This window comes from Dromiciops gliroides, chromosome 2 (genome assembly GCF_019393635.1).
Source record: "Dromiciops gliroides isolate mDroGli1 chromosome 2, mDroGli1.pri, whole genome shotgun sequence".
NCBI classification, from domain to species: Eukaryota; Metazoa; Chordata; class Mammalia; order Microbiotheria; family Microbiotheriidae; genus Dromiciops; species Dromiciops gliroides.
In genome coordinates, this window is record NC_057862.1 from 46,765,498 (window position 1) to 46,780,073 (window position 14,576).

The 14,576-nt window shown below is 51.0% G+C and overlaps 1 protein-coding gene across 4 annotated transcripts in view; it reads left to right on the top strand.

Moving 5' to 3' along the window:
• CD276 (CD276 molecule) overlaps positions 1–14,270 on the top strand; it is an 81,724-nt gene extending 67,454 nt beyond the window's left edge. For 2 of the 4 annotated variants that reach the window (XM_043989922.1, XM_043989923.1), the window contains 4 exons: positions 1,349–1,483; positions 6,733–6,774; positions 10,529–10,564; positions 12,722–14,268. In XM_043989922.1, the coding sequence (XP_043845857.1) occupies positions 1,349–1,483; positions 6,733–6,774; positions 10,529–10,564; positions 12,722–12,744 (236 nt within the window). In that variant the 3' untranslated portion in view covers positions 12,745–14,268. Of the gene's footprint in view, positions 1–1,348; positions 1,484–6,732; positions 6,775–10,528; positions 10,565–12,721 lie in introns of all 4 variants that reach the window. The other 2 variants (XM_043989924.1, XM_043989921.1) reach the window with 2 other exon arrangements.
• The last annotated feature ends 306 nt before the right edge of the window (positions 14,271–14,576 follow it).

Here is a 14,576-nt window from a genome sequence, read left to right on the forward strand (position 1 = left end):
CGCCCTAATTCCATCCCACTTCAGGGGGAAGAGAGATTAGAGGGAAGAGAGAGAGAAAGAGGGAGTGAGTGAGTGAGGGAGAGGGAGAGGGGTGGGGGGCAGTTTGGCCAAACCAACATAAACACTCAAACTTCAGCACCCGAGGTCCCACCTCTCTGCAAAGAAGGGAGGGGATTTTTGCTGGCTTTCACTTCTGTTGTCAGTACCCTCCCTGAGGGCTTATGGCTCTTTCTTGGGGCTACAACCAGGCAGTTGTGCGCCCTTTCCTCCCACCTCTCCTCAAATGCAGCAATACAAGCCCCATCCACCCCTCCTGGCCTCCCTGCTAGCCAGGCTCTCTCTCAAGGACACCATCCTAGAACTGAAGAAAGACTAAATCCAGCCCCATGCAGTGGAGGAGACACGTGCCCCTCCTAGACCTCAAGCCTGGGCACCTGTGTCTGGCCCCCAGCCCCATTCAAGTCCCTTTCTCCTCTGTTTCCAAGAAGTCGGGATTTTCCTTTGGGTTTTCTCCCCTCCTTCCACTAGCCAAGGCCCCCAGTAGGGGAGGTCTGTCTGTCTGGCGCTTGGCTTCCTGGCCGACCGAGCCTGACTTAGCTCGTCTCAGACTCTAAGCTGCAAGTCTCTACTGGTCCCTGACTTCTGCAGAGGCTTACAATGCTCTGATTTACTCCCGTCCTCTCCTTTTCCTTGATGCTTTCTTCTCTCCCCCAGCTCCAGTGCCTGGGTCCTCCTAGGCCCCCTGTCTCTTCTTTAGCTTGGACTAAGTGCCTTTTCTGCTTCCCTCTTCTGTGGTTCTCTCATGTATCTACCTTCCTCTTTGGGAATGCTCTGGGTTCACTGCTCAGATGGATTATAGTCTACTTTCTGGAGGGGTCAGGCTCTGGGAAAGGAGGGGTGGTTTGTGACCTCTACTGGTCATTCCTTCCACTTGCTACTGCCCTGCCTCATAATGCCAGTCTCAGGCAGCCCCCTGGGCTCCCTTGAACAAGTAGTCCTGCCCACTTCACTTAAGAATAAACCGAAAGCCACCAAAGGTCCTTTGGTTCTTTCTGCCACATTGGATCTCCCATCTGGGGTGCTCTCCACACCAGCCGTGTACCCTGCAGGGCCATGCTTGGGTCTGAGGGGTGGGAAGAGGTCGATGGGGTGGGGATTGGACCTGGCTCTCGTGAAGGCCCTGAAGACTTAACTGTCCCAGTGGCTTCTGCTGGCTTCTGGTCAGCCCTCATCCTTCTCTCAGGGAGGTGGGCGCTATCTGCTCTTCAAGAACTCCTGCAGGTGACTGGGAGGGCTCGGTGCTGACGGGTCACTCTTCTCTGCTTCATCTGCTTCCCCCCCCCCACAGGCCAGGTGATGGCGTTCCCACCGGAGGCCCTTTGGGTGACTGTGGGGCTTTCTGTCTGCCTCCTGGGGCTGCTGGGGGCTCTTGCCTATGTGTGCCGGAAGAAAATAAAGCAGAGCTGTGAGGAAGAGAATGCTGGTGAGACTTTGGGGGTGAGGGAGAGAGGGGGGTGTACTGGAGGGTGGGAATGAACATGAGCATGCAAGTGTGTGGGAATGAGTGTGCAAGCCAGCCTGAGTGTGAGCGCAAATGAGTGGATATCTGAGTGTATGAGTATGTGAGTGTGCCTGAGTGTGAGCGTGAATGAGTAGATGTGTGTGTGTGTGTGTGTGTGTGTGTGTGCATGGGCATGTGTAGGTCCTGGAGGTTCAGGATGATCAGCAGGTTGGGAGGGAGGCCGGAAGTCCAAAGGACCGAGAGCGGGCCTTAGAGGCAGCAGGAGCAGGACTTGAGGCCTGCATTGTAGGAATCATGGGCACACTTCTCAGGCTCTGTACGATGAGGCAAACAGAGGGCTGGATAAGGTGGCCACTCAGGTCCCTTCTGCCTCTCCGTGTTGTCTAAACCCCCCAATCCAGATTCCACAAGCACTTCCCGGGCCCCTGCTACAGTTGAGAAGTATGAGCTGAACACCTGGGTTCAGGGTCTTCTGACTAGTCTGCTGTGGGATTCGTCTTCATCGGTGGAGGGAGTTTCCACACCAGGACTTCCCCACACATATTAGGGCACAGGTTTAGCTTAAGCAGGCAGGTATGGGGGAGCAGAGAGAAGCTTGGGGCTCTTGGGAGCACCATGTCTTCCTGCTTCAGAGAGTTGGGGGAGTCAAGATAGGGGTAAAAGTCAGGCCAGGAGAGGGAGTCACTTTGTGTGCTTTCCCATAGGACAAGGAGCAACACTGCCCTTCATCTTCAGCCAGCCCTGTTGCTTTTGTTGGCTGTATGTGCAGTTTTGGCGGGGGATGTAATGTCATACACACTGCTGGGCTCCCATCCCAGCTGCATCTCTTTGTCTCCACACCCACAAGCCCTCAGAAATACACATCAGTCATTTAGTGGGTCTTTGCTGAAGCCCTCATGGTCAGTGTCTCCAGCTCTGGACTTGCCTCTGAATAATAATAAGCAGGGGAAGGTAAAAACCTGCCTTCCGCCTGCAGGAGCTCAGAGTCAGCCTGGTGAAAGGAGACTCATGTAGACACAAAACAATGCTAGACAGTCTAATGATAAGTCTCTTAATGACCAGTGTGGGCAGCAAACCCCTTGTCTGGCCCAGGGATCAATTAGGGAGCAATGAAGAGCCACTGGGTGACACTCAAGTTCCGTGTTCTATAGGAGGATTTCAGAGCAAGGACAGGTCAAGGGAGGGAGTCATCAGGGAAGCCTTCTTGAAGGGGAGGGCATTTGAGGTGGGCCTCCAAAGGACAGAGAACATTTGGCCAGGTGGAGAGCAGGGAGCAGAACATTCCAGGAGAGGGGAGCAGTGTGAGCCAAGCTCACAGGCCTGGAGGGAAGGGCCCATCTCATTGGCTTCTCCCCATTGGACAGAAGAGGAACTGGAGGTCCCGAGAGATTAGACAATTTACCTGAGGTCACTCATGTGGTAAAATGGAGCTCTGGTCCTGCCTTTCCGCTGTACAGCACCAATATAGTGGCCCTGATAAGCATGGCTTTGTAGGATCTATGAGCAGGGCAGAGGGTCCATTGCCAGGCCCACTTGGTCACTTCCCTCATCCATCCAGCATTTCTATCGGGGCTGGACAGTCTCATCATCAGAAGGGGACTCCTGAGAGCTGAAGGCGCAGTGAGCCTCCTGATTCATCTTCAGATGACACTCAGTGGAAGGAAGAGCTGCTCTGCTGGGTGACATAGGCAGCATCCCGGGGAACCTCAGGGTGCTGAAGCGTTGGCCTGGAACCCAGCAAAGTGAATCCCAGCCTTCCTGCCCTCGGCTTCAAAGGATCACAGCGTGGGAAAGGCACAGCCTGACCACCTACTGTCCAGGCAAAGGGGATCGGGCAGGTCCGACTGACCACAGGCTCAATGGGAGACAAAAGGAGCGAGCCTTTGGAGCTTCTTGCAGTCGAGTACTGTTTTCTTTTTCTTTTTAATAGTATTTTATTATTTTCTAGTTACACGTAGAGATAGTTTTCGACATTTGTTTCCATAAGATTTCTAGTTTTAAATCTTTCTCCCTCCCTCCCCCCCAAGACAGCAAGCAATCTGATATAGGTTATATATGTACATCACATTAAACACATTTCTGCATTAGTCCTGCTGTGAAAGAAGAATCAGAGCAAAAGGGAAAAACTTCATAAAAGGAAAACTAAAAAAAGTAGAAATAGTATGGTGCAATCTGCGTCTAGATTCCACATTACTTTTTTTCTGGATTTGGAGCATTTTCCCTCATGAGTCTTTTGAAACTATCTTGGACCATCGTGTTGCTGAGAAGAGTCAAGTCTATCACAGTTGATCAACAGACAACGTTGTTGATATTGTGTACAATGTTCTCCTGGTTCTACTCATGTCATTTAGCATCAATTCATGTAAGTACTTCCAGGAGGACCATTTCTTGCTTGTCTTTTCATCCTTAGCACTCAAGTGCCATGCCTGACACATAGTAGGCACCTAATAAAGCAGCTAGGTGGCCAAGTAGATGGGGTGCTAGACATGGAGACAGGAAGACCTGAGTTCTAATCCTGCCTCACACTAGTAAGATCACCCTCAGCAAGTTGCTTAATTTGGCCTCAGTTTTCTCATCTGACAGATGGGGATAATAACAGCACCTCTACCATATGGGGCTGTTAGAAGGATGAAATGAGATTCATGTATGTGTGTATGTGTGTATGTATGTCTTTATGCATGCATGCATGCATGCAGTTGTAGAGGTGTGTATGCATATATGTGTGTGTATGCATGCATGTATATGCCAGTATATACATGCAGGTGTATACATATACACATGTGCACACACATATATGAATAAATCATTTTGTAAGACTTAAAAGCCTTGTTGATTGAGGGATGGAAAAGGAAATGTCTTGAACCCTTCCTGGTTCTCTGCATTGTCTCCAAGTATCCAGTTTTGGCTGCTACCTTTAATCGAAGCCCTACACGGCTCCTTTTTTTCTTTCTGCCTCCCTGGGAAGCTGTCTCTGCAGTGTTTTTCAGTGTTGACTTGTAGGTCTTGTCTTCCCAGGATCCCACAAGTGTGTGCAGCTATTTCCAAAATGTGCTCCTGCACATCAGATCAGGAGGTGGTGGGAGCAGGGTGGGGGGAGTGTTAGTACTGCTGGACTTTGTCCCGTCTGGAAGTCTGGGGTGCCACGTTGAGTTCTGGGGGCCACTTTTAGGGAGGACGGTGGCAAAGCGGAGCATGTGCAGACAACAGGGATGAGGGAGGGTATGAGGGAGCTTGGAACCACATCAGAGGAGGAATGGGTAAAGGAGGAAGGAGAGATGTTTAATATGTTGAGGTGAAGACTTGGGGCGGGCTGGGAAATGTGACAGCTGCAGGCCCGTCCTGTGGAAGAGGCATCAGGCTTGCTCCACTTGGCCCTAGAGGGCAGAGTGAGGACCCACCCGAATGGTCAGTTAGTGACTGACCTCCCTGCTATGGGGATTCAGAGAAAGCAGGGCCGGGCCAGGGAGGGCGAGAGTGAGGCTGGAAGGGCCAAGGCCCAGCCTTGATAGAAGTGGAGCCAGTTGGGGGCGGCTAGGTGGCGCAGTGGATAAAGCACCGGCCCTGGATTCAGGAGTACCTGAGTTCAAATCCGGCCTCAGACACTTGACACTTACTAGCTGTGTGACCCTGGGCAAGTCACTTAACCCCCATTGCCCCGCAAAAAAAAGAAAAAAAAAGTGGAGCCAGTGAGTCCCGAGGGGTTTGGTGAGCAGCTCAGAACAAACCACACTTTCTGTCCCACTCCCATTGCCCGCACACTTGTCTAGTTCTGGTTGTAACCTAGTTATAATGAATGTGTCTGGTGGTTGAGCCTTGGCGGTGCACAAGAGTCTCAGAGGGGAAGCCTGGGGCAGACGGATGTGGTGGGGCTGGGCTGGGATTGAGGTCATGGAAGTGGGGCTAGACCAGCACATTCACCTGGGTGTCAGTGAGTGTCAGGAGGAGTGTCAGGAGGTTTATGGGCTCCTCAGGTTCTCATCAGCCAATCAATCTCTCAGCAGGCATTTGTTAAACACTTATCACTGCTAGACACTGTATTAAGTTCTGGGATACAAAGAAAGGCAAAACCAGCCCCTGCCTCAAGGAGTTTGCATTCTAACCGAAGAGACAACATGTCCCTAAACAGGCATGCAGAACACCCACATAAGGCCCATGAAAAGTGACCATAGAAGGGAAGGCTCTGGTAGTTGGAGGCGGGGGCAGAGCCTGGGAATCACCTCCTGGAGAAGTTAGAGTTTGAGCTGAGTCTGGAAGGAAGCCAAGGATTCTAAGAGGCAGGGTTTAGGTGCCTGGGAAAACACGCCAAGCCTGGGGAACAGCCAGTGCAAAGGTGTGGAGGTGGGAGATGTCATTCTGAGTCACTGTCCAGGGCCAGCATTGGAGAGTCTCAAAGTCCCAGGATAGTCCTGCTCTGACATTAGTGTGGCCCCAGCCAATGCTCTCTGGTGCCTGGTTATGTTCTGGCTCACAGCTCTCCCTTCAGGCCAGGGGCTTCCCGAAGACAAGGAACAGGCTTTCACCAGCAGAGTGTGGGAGAAAGGATATCTGTAATTACACACATATGTATATGTACACACAATAGAACACACATGTACATGAATATACATGTGCACATGTACATACATGTGTGAATGTGTAATTTTTCCTCATTCAAGAAATTTTATTTTCCCCCTTTAACAAGCCCACTATTTATTTATTTTTAACATTTGTTTAAAATTGTTTTGCATTCTGAATTTTCTTCCTCTCTCCAGCCTTGCCCCTATCCTTCGAGAAAGATATGATATCAATTATACATGTGAAATCATGCAAAACATTTCGATATTACAAGCTAAATATATAATGAAGGAATGAATCATGGATGAGTAAATGAAGGCTGGGTAGATGGATGAGTGGAGAAGTGGATTAATGGAAAGAGAAAAGAGTGGGCAGGCAGGCTGGGTAGAGTTTCATGGGTGGGTGAGTGAGTTCATGGATGAAGCTTGGATGAATGGATGAATTAATGAAAGGGTGACTGTGCCTATCCTTGGGATTCTGGACACTGGTAACAAGGACGAGAATCACTCAGAACTCCAGTCTCTGTCATAGCTGACTTGTAGATTTGACCACCCCACCCCACCCCAAATATTTTTGCTGCAAGCCCTGGTGGAGACGTTCAGCACTCTGGGAGGGACCGAGGATGAGAAAGCTCTCTGACCCCCTTTGTTTTTCAGGGGCTGAGGACCAGGATGGGGATGGAGAAGGATCCAAGACAGGTAGGTCTAATCTAGATGCTTGTTCTTCCTGAGAGGTTCAGAGGGGAGGAACAACACATGATACAAGTATTGAGGAAAAGGCGTTTCCTGTGTTGGTTTGAGGCACCCCCCTCCCCGCCCCGTGTTCAGAGGAGTCTGGCTGATCGAAATGCCCACTTCTGTGCCCCCTGGACCCGTCAGATGTATCCTTAATCTGATAAGCAGTGATTCTCAGACATTAGTGTGCCTACTGGACTATGAGATATACCTATGCTTTGGGGTGGCAAATCTGAGTTTAATCCTATAATCAAACTAAAAATAAACCAAACTAATCAATACTAATTGATTTCCTTTTCACCTCTAGACTACGAGCCAGTGATTTGAATCTCACTGGTGACACAGTTGATAGAGCTCTGAGCCCCCAAAGTCAGGAAGACCTGAGTTCAGATTCAACCTCCAACACTCATTGGCTGTAGGACAGCTTTAATTTTCTCAGTTGTAAAATGACAGGGTGGGATAGGATGCGCCTTCCAGCCCTAAGATTCTGTTTATGCACCTGGTAGCGCAGTTTCGTGTCCTAGTCGAGGAGTCCAGAAACCTGGCCTTTTGTCCTGTGAATGACCTTGAGCGGGTCACTTGACATCTGTGTCCCAGTTTTTTACATTGTTTAAAACAGGCACAGAATACCTCTCCTGCCGCTTCCCTGTCTTGAGGATAAAGTGAGATCTCATTAAAAGGAACAAAATATGGAGAATGAAACGAAAAATAGTAATGATGCTGTTAATTCTGACATTTCTGGGATGTTTTCAAAGTCTGTAAAGCCCTTCCATACATGATCTCACTGGCTCCTCACAGCAGCCTTGGGGGAGTGGAGTCAATACTATAGGGATTTTTCTTAGCCCTTTTTGAAGAGAGATTATCTAACGAGTGACACAGAGAAGCTTTGAACCCGTGCCCCCTTGAATCTAAGAACTGCTTCTTGCAGGTTTTATACAAGCTAGGTTTGGGGTGGGGGGTGGGAGGCAGAGTGTGGCTGGTAGACAGATTGCTGTAGGACTCATTTCACTTTTAGGGGAGTGAAGGGAAGGGCATGGCAGGCTTACAATAGAGCTGGATGGGGCTGATTTGTTGTGGTCTCCTGTGGACCAGGAGAAGATTGAGGGCCTTCGCTCTGACATGATGTGACCCCTGAACCCCATCTAGGGAAAATGCAAATCGTGCAACCTGGTTTTCCAAGTCTTCCTCCGTTTGCCTCCAACCAGGATTTCCAGATGTATTCCCATTGCTCAGCATCCTGAACACGGCCTTCCAGGCCTACTCTCTCCTCCCCAGTCTACCTGCAGTCTCCAGCCTTTGTGCCTTTGCACCAACTGTCCACCGTGCATGCATGCCTTCACTCCTTTCACCTCTTAGGAGAGGCCATGTGGTGTGTGGTGTAAGGACTCAGGGGCCGGACTTAAGGACAGGAAAATCCGAGTTCACACCCTGCCCCGGGCCCTCATTAGCTGAATAGCTCTGCACAAATGATGTAACTGCTACATTCCTCAGTTTCCTCTTCTGTAAAGAGAGGGGTCCGTCTCCGTGGCCCCAAAGGTCCCTCCCCTCTCCAGGTCTATGGTCCCCGGATCCTCATCTTCCATCAAGACTCATTTCAGGTGCTGCCTTCCAGGGCAGGTGTGGCCCAGTGCAAAGAAACTCTGACTTTGCAGTCAGGGAACCCAGGTTCAGATCCCACCTCTTAGCTGTATGACCTTGGCCAAGTCCCTTCACCTCTGTGGTCCTGAACACGTGTAACACAAAGAGGGCTGGCCCAGGTGGTCTGTCAGTTGCTCTGCAGCTACGATCCCTCCAATTGTTGGGGGTCTCTCTCCGATTTACCTTCTGTTTATTTTTCTGAGTTCAGGTTAATTTTCCCAGTGGAATTTAAGCTCCTTGAGGGCAAGGCCTGTCTCTTTTTTGTCTCTATCCCTAATAACAGTGGCCATAGCACCTACTATATTGGTGGGTAGAGCACCAACTATGTGCCAGGCACTATGCTAAGCACTTTACAATTATCATCTCATTGGATCCTCACAACAACCCTAGGAGGTAGATGCTATTATCATCCCCATTTCACAGATGAGGAAACTGAGACAAAGGGGTGTCAGTCGACTTGTCCAGAGTCACACGGTTAATGAGTGTCTGAATCCAGATTTGAACTCCGGTCTTCCTGACTTCAGGCTCAGCGCTCTATCCACTGCACCATCTAGCATATAGTGAGGGGCTTGGGACATAGGGTCAGGGACTGGACCTGTGATTTCATTAGTAGGGGGACCTCTCAAGTGAGGAAACTCCCAGAATCTTTGAGAGCTGCCCAGCTCCCGGAGAAGTTCTGTTACATCGCTGGCATGTACAGAAGACAGCACTTGAACTCAGCTCTTCTTGTCTCCAAGGCCAGCTCTTAATTCACTCTGCCATGCCTTGGGACAGAGGAGGACTATTTATTTAATTGAGTTGAGAGGGCCCGGCCCTGCTCAGCAGCTCCTCTCCCGACAGCCTGAACAGCTTAGCTCCCCTGGTGGCTCCTGGGAGGAGCCAGCCAGTGACCTTGCCCCCGGCTCCTTCAAGGGGACCAAAAGGCTCGTTGTCTCAGGCTTATGTTTCTTGACTCATTGGAAGCCGGGGAACAGCCGCAGCCCCCCCCCCCCCCCCCCCCCCGATGGCTAACGTTCCCTCCCGCTCCATCCCAAAGATGGGACAGGGAAGATTGATTTCCCAGGACTGCTGCAAATGAGACCCATTAATTTTCTCAGGCCCTTAGCGCCAGGGTGTGGCGGCTGCAAAGACAGCCCCGTTCACGGGGGAGGAGGCCTCGTTTTTCATGTTGCTCAGGAAGATGTCGGGGGAGGCTCCGGAGGGAGGGAGGGAGAAGGGATGCTGAAAGGAGGGGGATGCAGGCAAGCCAGCTCATCTTCCAGCTAGCCAGTTCTCAGCCATCCAGGGGCCTGAGGTTCAGAGGGAGAGATTAGATCGCTGACATCCACCAGCGACTCCAGACTCATGTTGTATATGGCCAGCACTGTGTACCCTTCATGCCCCAGAAGGGGCATCTTTGTGAGCTAGGGAGCACGGGGGCGAGGATCCCTGTCCTCTGCATGATGAGGCAGCCTCGCAGCAGCTAGGTGCTACATCCAAAGGTATGCGGATAGTTAGGGATGGGACTGCTCTCCCTGTCTCTTTCCTATCCCTTCAGAAGACACGAGTTCAAATCTCAGGCCTGCCACTAACTTGTCCGAATGTTACCTCTCTGGGCCTCCGGTTTTTGCCTGTATCTGTATCTTTGCCTGTATCTTTCCCCCTTGCCCCATCTCCTCCTGCATAAGGCCCCAGCCTCTAATCCCTGCCTGCCTCCCTCCTCCAACCTTCTCCTCCATGTCCCTTTCTTAAACCTCAGTTTCCCCATCTGTAAGCAGAGGGATACGGAAGAGGCAGAACGTTCCCGTGGATAGGACACTGGGCCTGGGGTCAGGAGAATTACTCTGAATCAAGATTCTTATAATTATTAGCTGTGTGGCCAAGGGCAAATCAGCCAGTCTCACTGAGCCTCAGTTCCCTCATCTGCAAGATAGGCATAAAACACTTACACTACCAACCTCAACGGGGTGGGTGTGAAGAAACGCCCCTGGGAACCCCGAAGTGTTATAGAAAGGTGATTTGTTATTAATAAAATAGGAAACTGGGCTAGAAAATCTCTGAGGTCTCCTGCTCTGACTGTTTGATGATTCTCTTTCTGCAGCCCTGCAGCCTCTGAAAAATACAGACAATACAGAAGGTAAAGTCGGAAGGGATTTGGAATCAGGGGAGGGCTTCTCTCTGGCCGAGGTTCCCCTGAAATGGTAACAGATCATGAGACTTGGGAGCTATGGGAGAAACATGGATTCTGGGCATACTGGGGGGTTGGGGCAGGGTGGGGGAGATACACGTAGGAAGCGCTGAACATAGATTGTTCTTTCTAGGAGTCGGACAGGAGGGGAAAAATAGGAGGATAACATGAAAGGATGCTGGGTTTGGAGTCAGAGGCCTTCCCGGCTTTGGTTTAATCATTCGTAAAAGAGAGGGTTGAGGGGCAGCTAGGTGGCGCAGTGGATAAAGCACGGGCCCTGGGTTCAGGAGGACCTGAGTTCAAATGTGACTTCAGACATTTGACACTTAGTAGCTGTGTGACCCTGGGCAAGTCACTTAACCCCAATTGCTTCACACCCCCCCCCGAAAGAAAGAAAGAAACAAAGAAAGAAAGAAAGAAAGAAAGAAAGAAAGAAAGAAAGAAAGAAAGAAATGGAGAGGGTTGAGCATAGATCACCTCCGAGGTCCCTAAATCTATGATCCTATGATCTTCCAAACCCCATTCTCCCCACTGTTCTCTACTCCTGCTTCTTCTCTAGTCCTGTTTGTATCTCCTGTCTATGGGCCTGAGGTAAAACTGTAGAGTCAGAAAAAACCTCGGGTGACCCCCACTCACCCCCTGCCTTGTCAGCCATGCGTGGGCTACGGTTCTGACTGGCCTCTCCTCTCGGGATTCCTAATCAGCTAGCTGGGGCTAGAGCGAGAAGCACAGGAGCTCACCTGATATGATGATAATTAGACCAAGCTCTATCAGCGAGTGGAGAATCGTTGGGCCAGTGCCCTGGGAGGGGGGGGGTCCCTTTGTCGGTTAGTCCTCTTTAGCTCCTTCATTCTGTCACCGTGCCCAGAGTGAACCAGCCTTTGATAGGATCGTCCTTGGCTGTGCAGTTGGTACAAGGGAAATGTGAAGCGCTCCCCATGGTGAGCTGGGAGCCCAGCAGTTTGGGGCACCCAGCCAGTCCCCAGGCCCACTCCACTGGTCTGGCACTTTGCCGGCTTACTGGACAAACCCTGTCTAGTCCTTAGCTCAAATCGTCCTCTCCCCTGCCCCTGCCCCAGTCATCTGATCTTTCCTGACATGTTGCTTTGTTCCATCAGATCCTCATCACTCTCTTCCATTTCAGACCTGCATCTTGAGGTTTTAAGGAGGAGGGGGTTCCGGGGATGAGAGTGTCTTCACTCACAATAAAGTAGTCAAGTTTATCATATGGCCACAAGGAATGTGAAAGTCAGAACATGGAAAAATGACCCAATGGCCAACTTCTGTGGAGGATTTTATTTGGCCCTGATAGGAGCTCTGTGAGAAAGGAAGTGTTGGTGTTATTTCCTCCGTCTTACAGGCAACAAGACAGGCTCCAAGAGGGTCCAAGGTCATGGCCAGGAAGGGGCAGAGTCAGGGTTAGAAGCCAGGCCTCCTGATTCCAAATCCAGCATCCAAATTTTGTGGCTCTAAGATTTGAAGGCAGATAATTTGGCTGTGAAGTTGCTGAGTGTGTGTGTGTGCATGTGTGTATGTGTGTATATGTGTATGTGTGTATGCGTGTATATGTGTGTGTATGTGTGCATGTGTGTATATGTGTATATGTGTGTGTGTGGGGGGGAGGTGTAGATCATCATGTTGGCTGGTCCTACAATGGGATCCTTATTGACCTCTGGGTTTCACCACGCCCTGCTAGTTCAGCAGATTTAACCCATTGTTTGGTTTATAGTCCGTGTCAGCACCCCCTCAGCCAATCAGGAGCAACGCCTCACGTTTATAAACTATTTTACAATGTTGAGGCAGGTCGTTCAGGTATTTTCCCATTTCGCAGATGAGGGAGCTGAGACCCGCGGTCATTGCTAGTGCTAGAGCTAGGATTCCGCCCTGTGTTAGCTGACACTCACTTCAGGAGCCTTTGCGCTCTTCCCCGTCTCCCCCGCCCATAAAACTCCTCCTACAAAGCACCGTGGGGCCCTGAAGCACCTCAAGCATGCGCAGGACACAGACCCTATAGAGGCCACGCTACTTTCACCTCTGAAAGTTCACAGTGAAGCCCCATTTATCGACAGCCCCCTTTTTGTTTGTTGTTCTCTCTCCCCTGAGCAGATGAAGGGCAAGAAATAGCCTGAGCTGGAAGGATGGACGATGTGTGTGGGGGGACGTCAGACCCAGCTCCTGAGCTTCCCCAGCCATGGACACCTGCTCCGCCTCTCATGCTACATGAAGCTGGAGGAGGGGCCCCTGGGCTCACACATCTCGAATACGCTACCCTGCTGCCTCGTTTACCGGATGGGTCCAATAGACAGTCAACCCTGCTGCCTTATTTCTCTGGTGGACACGATAATAATAGCTCCCACTCCTATAAGTGTTTTAAGGTTTACAAAGTCCTTTCCTGCCCACGGGGCAGGGAGGTTGTGCAAAAATCATCCCCATTTTAGAGATGAGGTTACTGAGGCTCTGAGACGTCCAGGGTCACACGACGTGCAGACCATTCGACTGTACTGTTTCTCCAAAGGATACACTGACTTCCCTGTTGCCTCGCTTTTCTCACTTCAGCCTTGATTTGTCCCTCCCCTGCCCTCCAGATGTGGACGATGCTCCCATAGCCTTTTCCTCTTAGTGTTGCCTCCACACGTGCATGTACATGCCTCATGGAAGCACACACCACCCACACGTGATCACGCGTGTGCATGCACACATGACACACTAATGTACGTACAAAGTGCGCACACAGCCTCAGCCTCATCACTCACTGGCACCCCCACTGGTAATGCATGAGAAGCACACACATGAAGAGCACACATGGACATGCATGTATGTGGAAGCTAAAGGAAGGAGCACATGCCACACAGACATGCCACATGTGCCCATCCAGATAGAAGGCATCCCCACAGCCTTAAGTGAGGGCTTGCTTCTGTATGTCCGCTGTCTGTTCTAGTAGTCCTCCCTCCCCCACGTGGGGAGCCGTGTGCTGGTCACGCGGTTTCTCCAGGAGCACGAGGGGTGGGCAAGGCAGTAACTCTTGAATGTTGGGTTGGTGAGGACACATGATGAATCAGTACCTCTACCCTCACAGCTTGGAACAACCATCTCCTCTCCCAGAGGGCATCCTTGGGACTCCCTTCCTTCTACCCTGGCTAATCCGTGTACCCCACGACTTCTGGACCCAATGCTCTGATGTTTTCTTAGACTCCATACTCCTCTCTAGCTGCCCCCACCCTTGCCCTCCTCCCCCCACTTTGGAGGCCACATTTAGGAGTGGTGGTGTGGGTCGGGCATGGTGCCATCCCAGTCTCTCCCAGGTGCCTCGGGGGAACCTTCAGTCAGGATCCAAACCCTCTTCCAAGGTGGCAGTGCCAATCTTGGGCAGCAGGTGTCAGTCGTGCACTCTGCATACCCCTTGAGCAGCAACTCAAAGCCACGCCTCTGGTACAGATTTCAGGCAGTGACATCAGCTGTGATTCATTCCATCCTTCCTTCCTGGGAGCTGAAGGTCAGTGCCTTACTCCTCCTGCCAATCAGGGAAGCCCAGGAAAGTCAATTTCAGAAACCCAAACCCTTGCAGCTCAGGCATTTGAAGAGAGTGTGGCTGGTCTGACTCTTTTCCTCCTTAGCCTTATGTACAATGGGGGTAGGGTGGGGGCAGACACTGCCTCCAATGGTGCTGGGGTGGGGTGCATGGGGCATGGGGGGGTTGCTTCCTGGAGAAACAGCCATGAACAGGAGGCATCACTCTCTGGCCTCAGCCTCCCAGCCCTCTTTCCTCCAAGGTTTTCCCTTCTGCCCATGGGTGGCTGCAATGGTCTGGTCTTTTCTCCAGCTGGGCAGGAGGGACCTCTGCATAGGCCTACCCCAGACTAGGGGAGGCAGGGGTTTTTCTAATTTAAATGCTGGAATCTGGGACAGTTTGTACCTTGGTCATGTTTTGTAGGAAAAATAAATGCTTTGTGTTTTGTTGAAA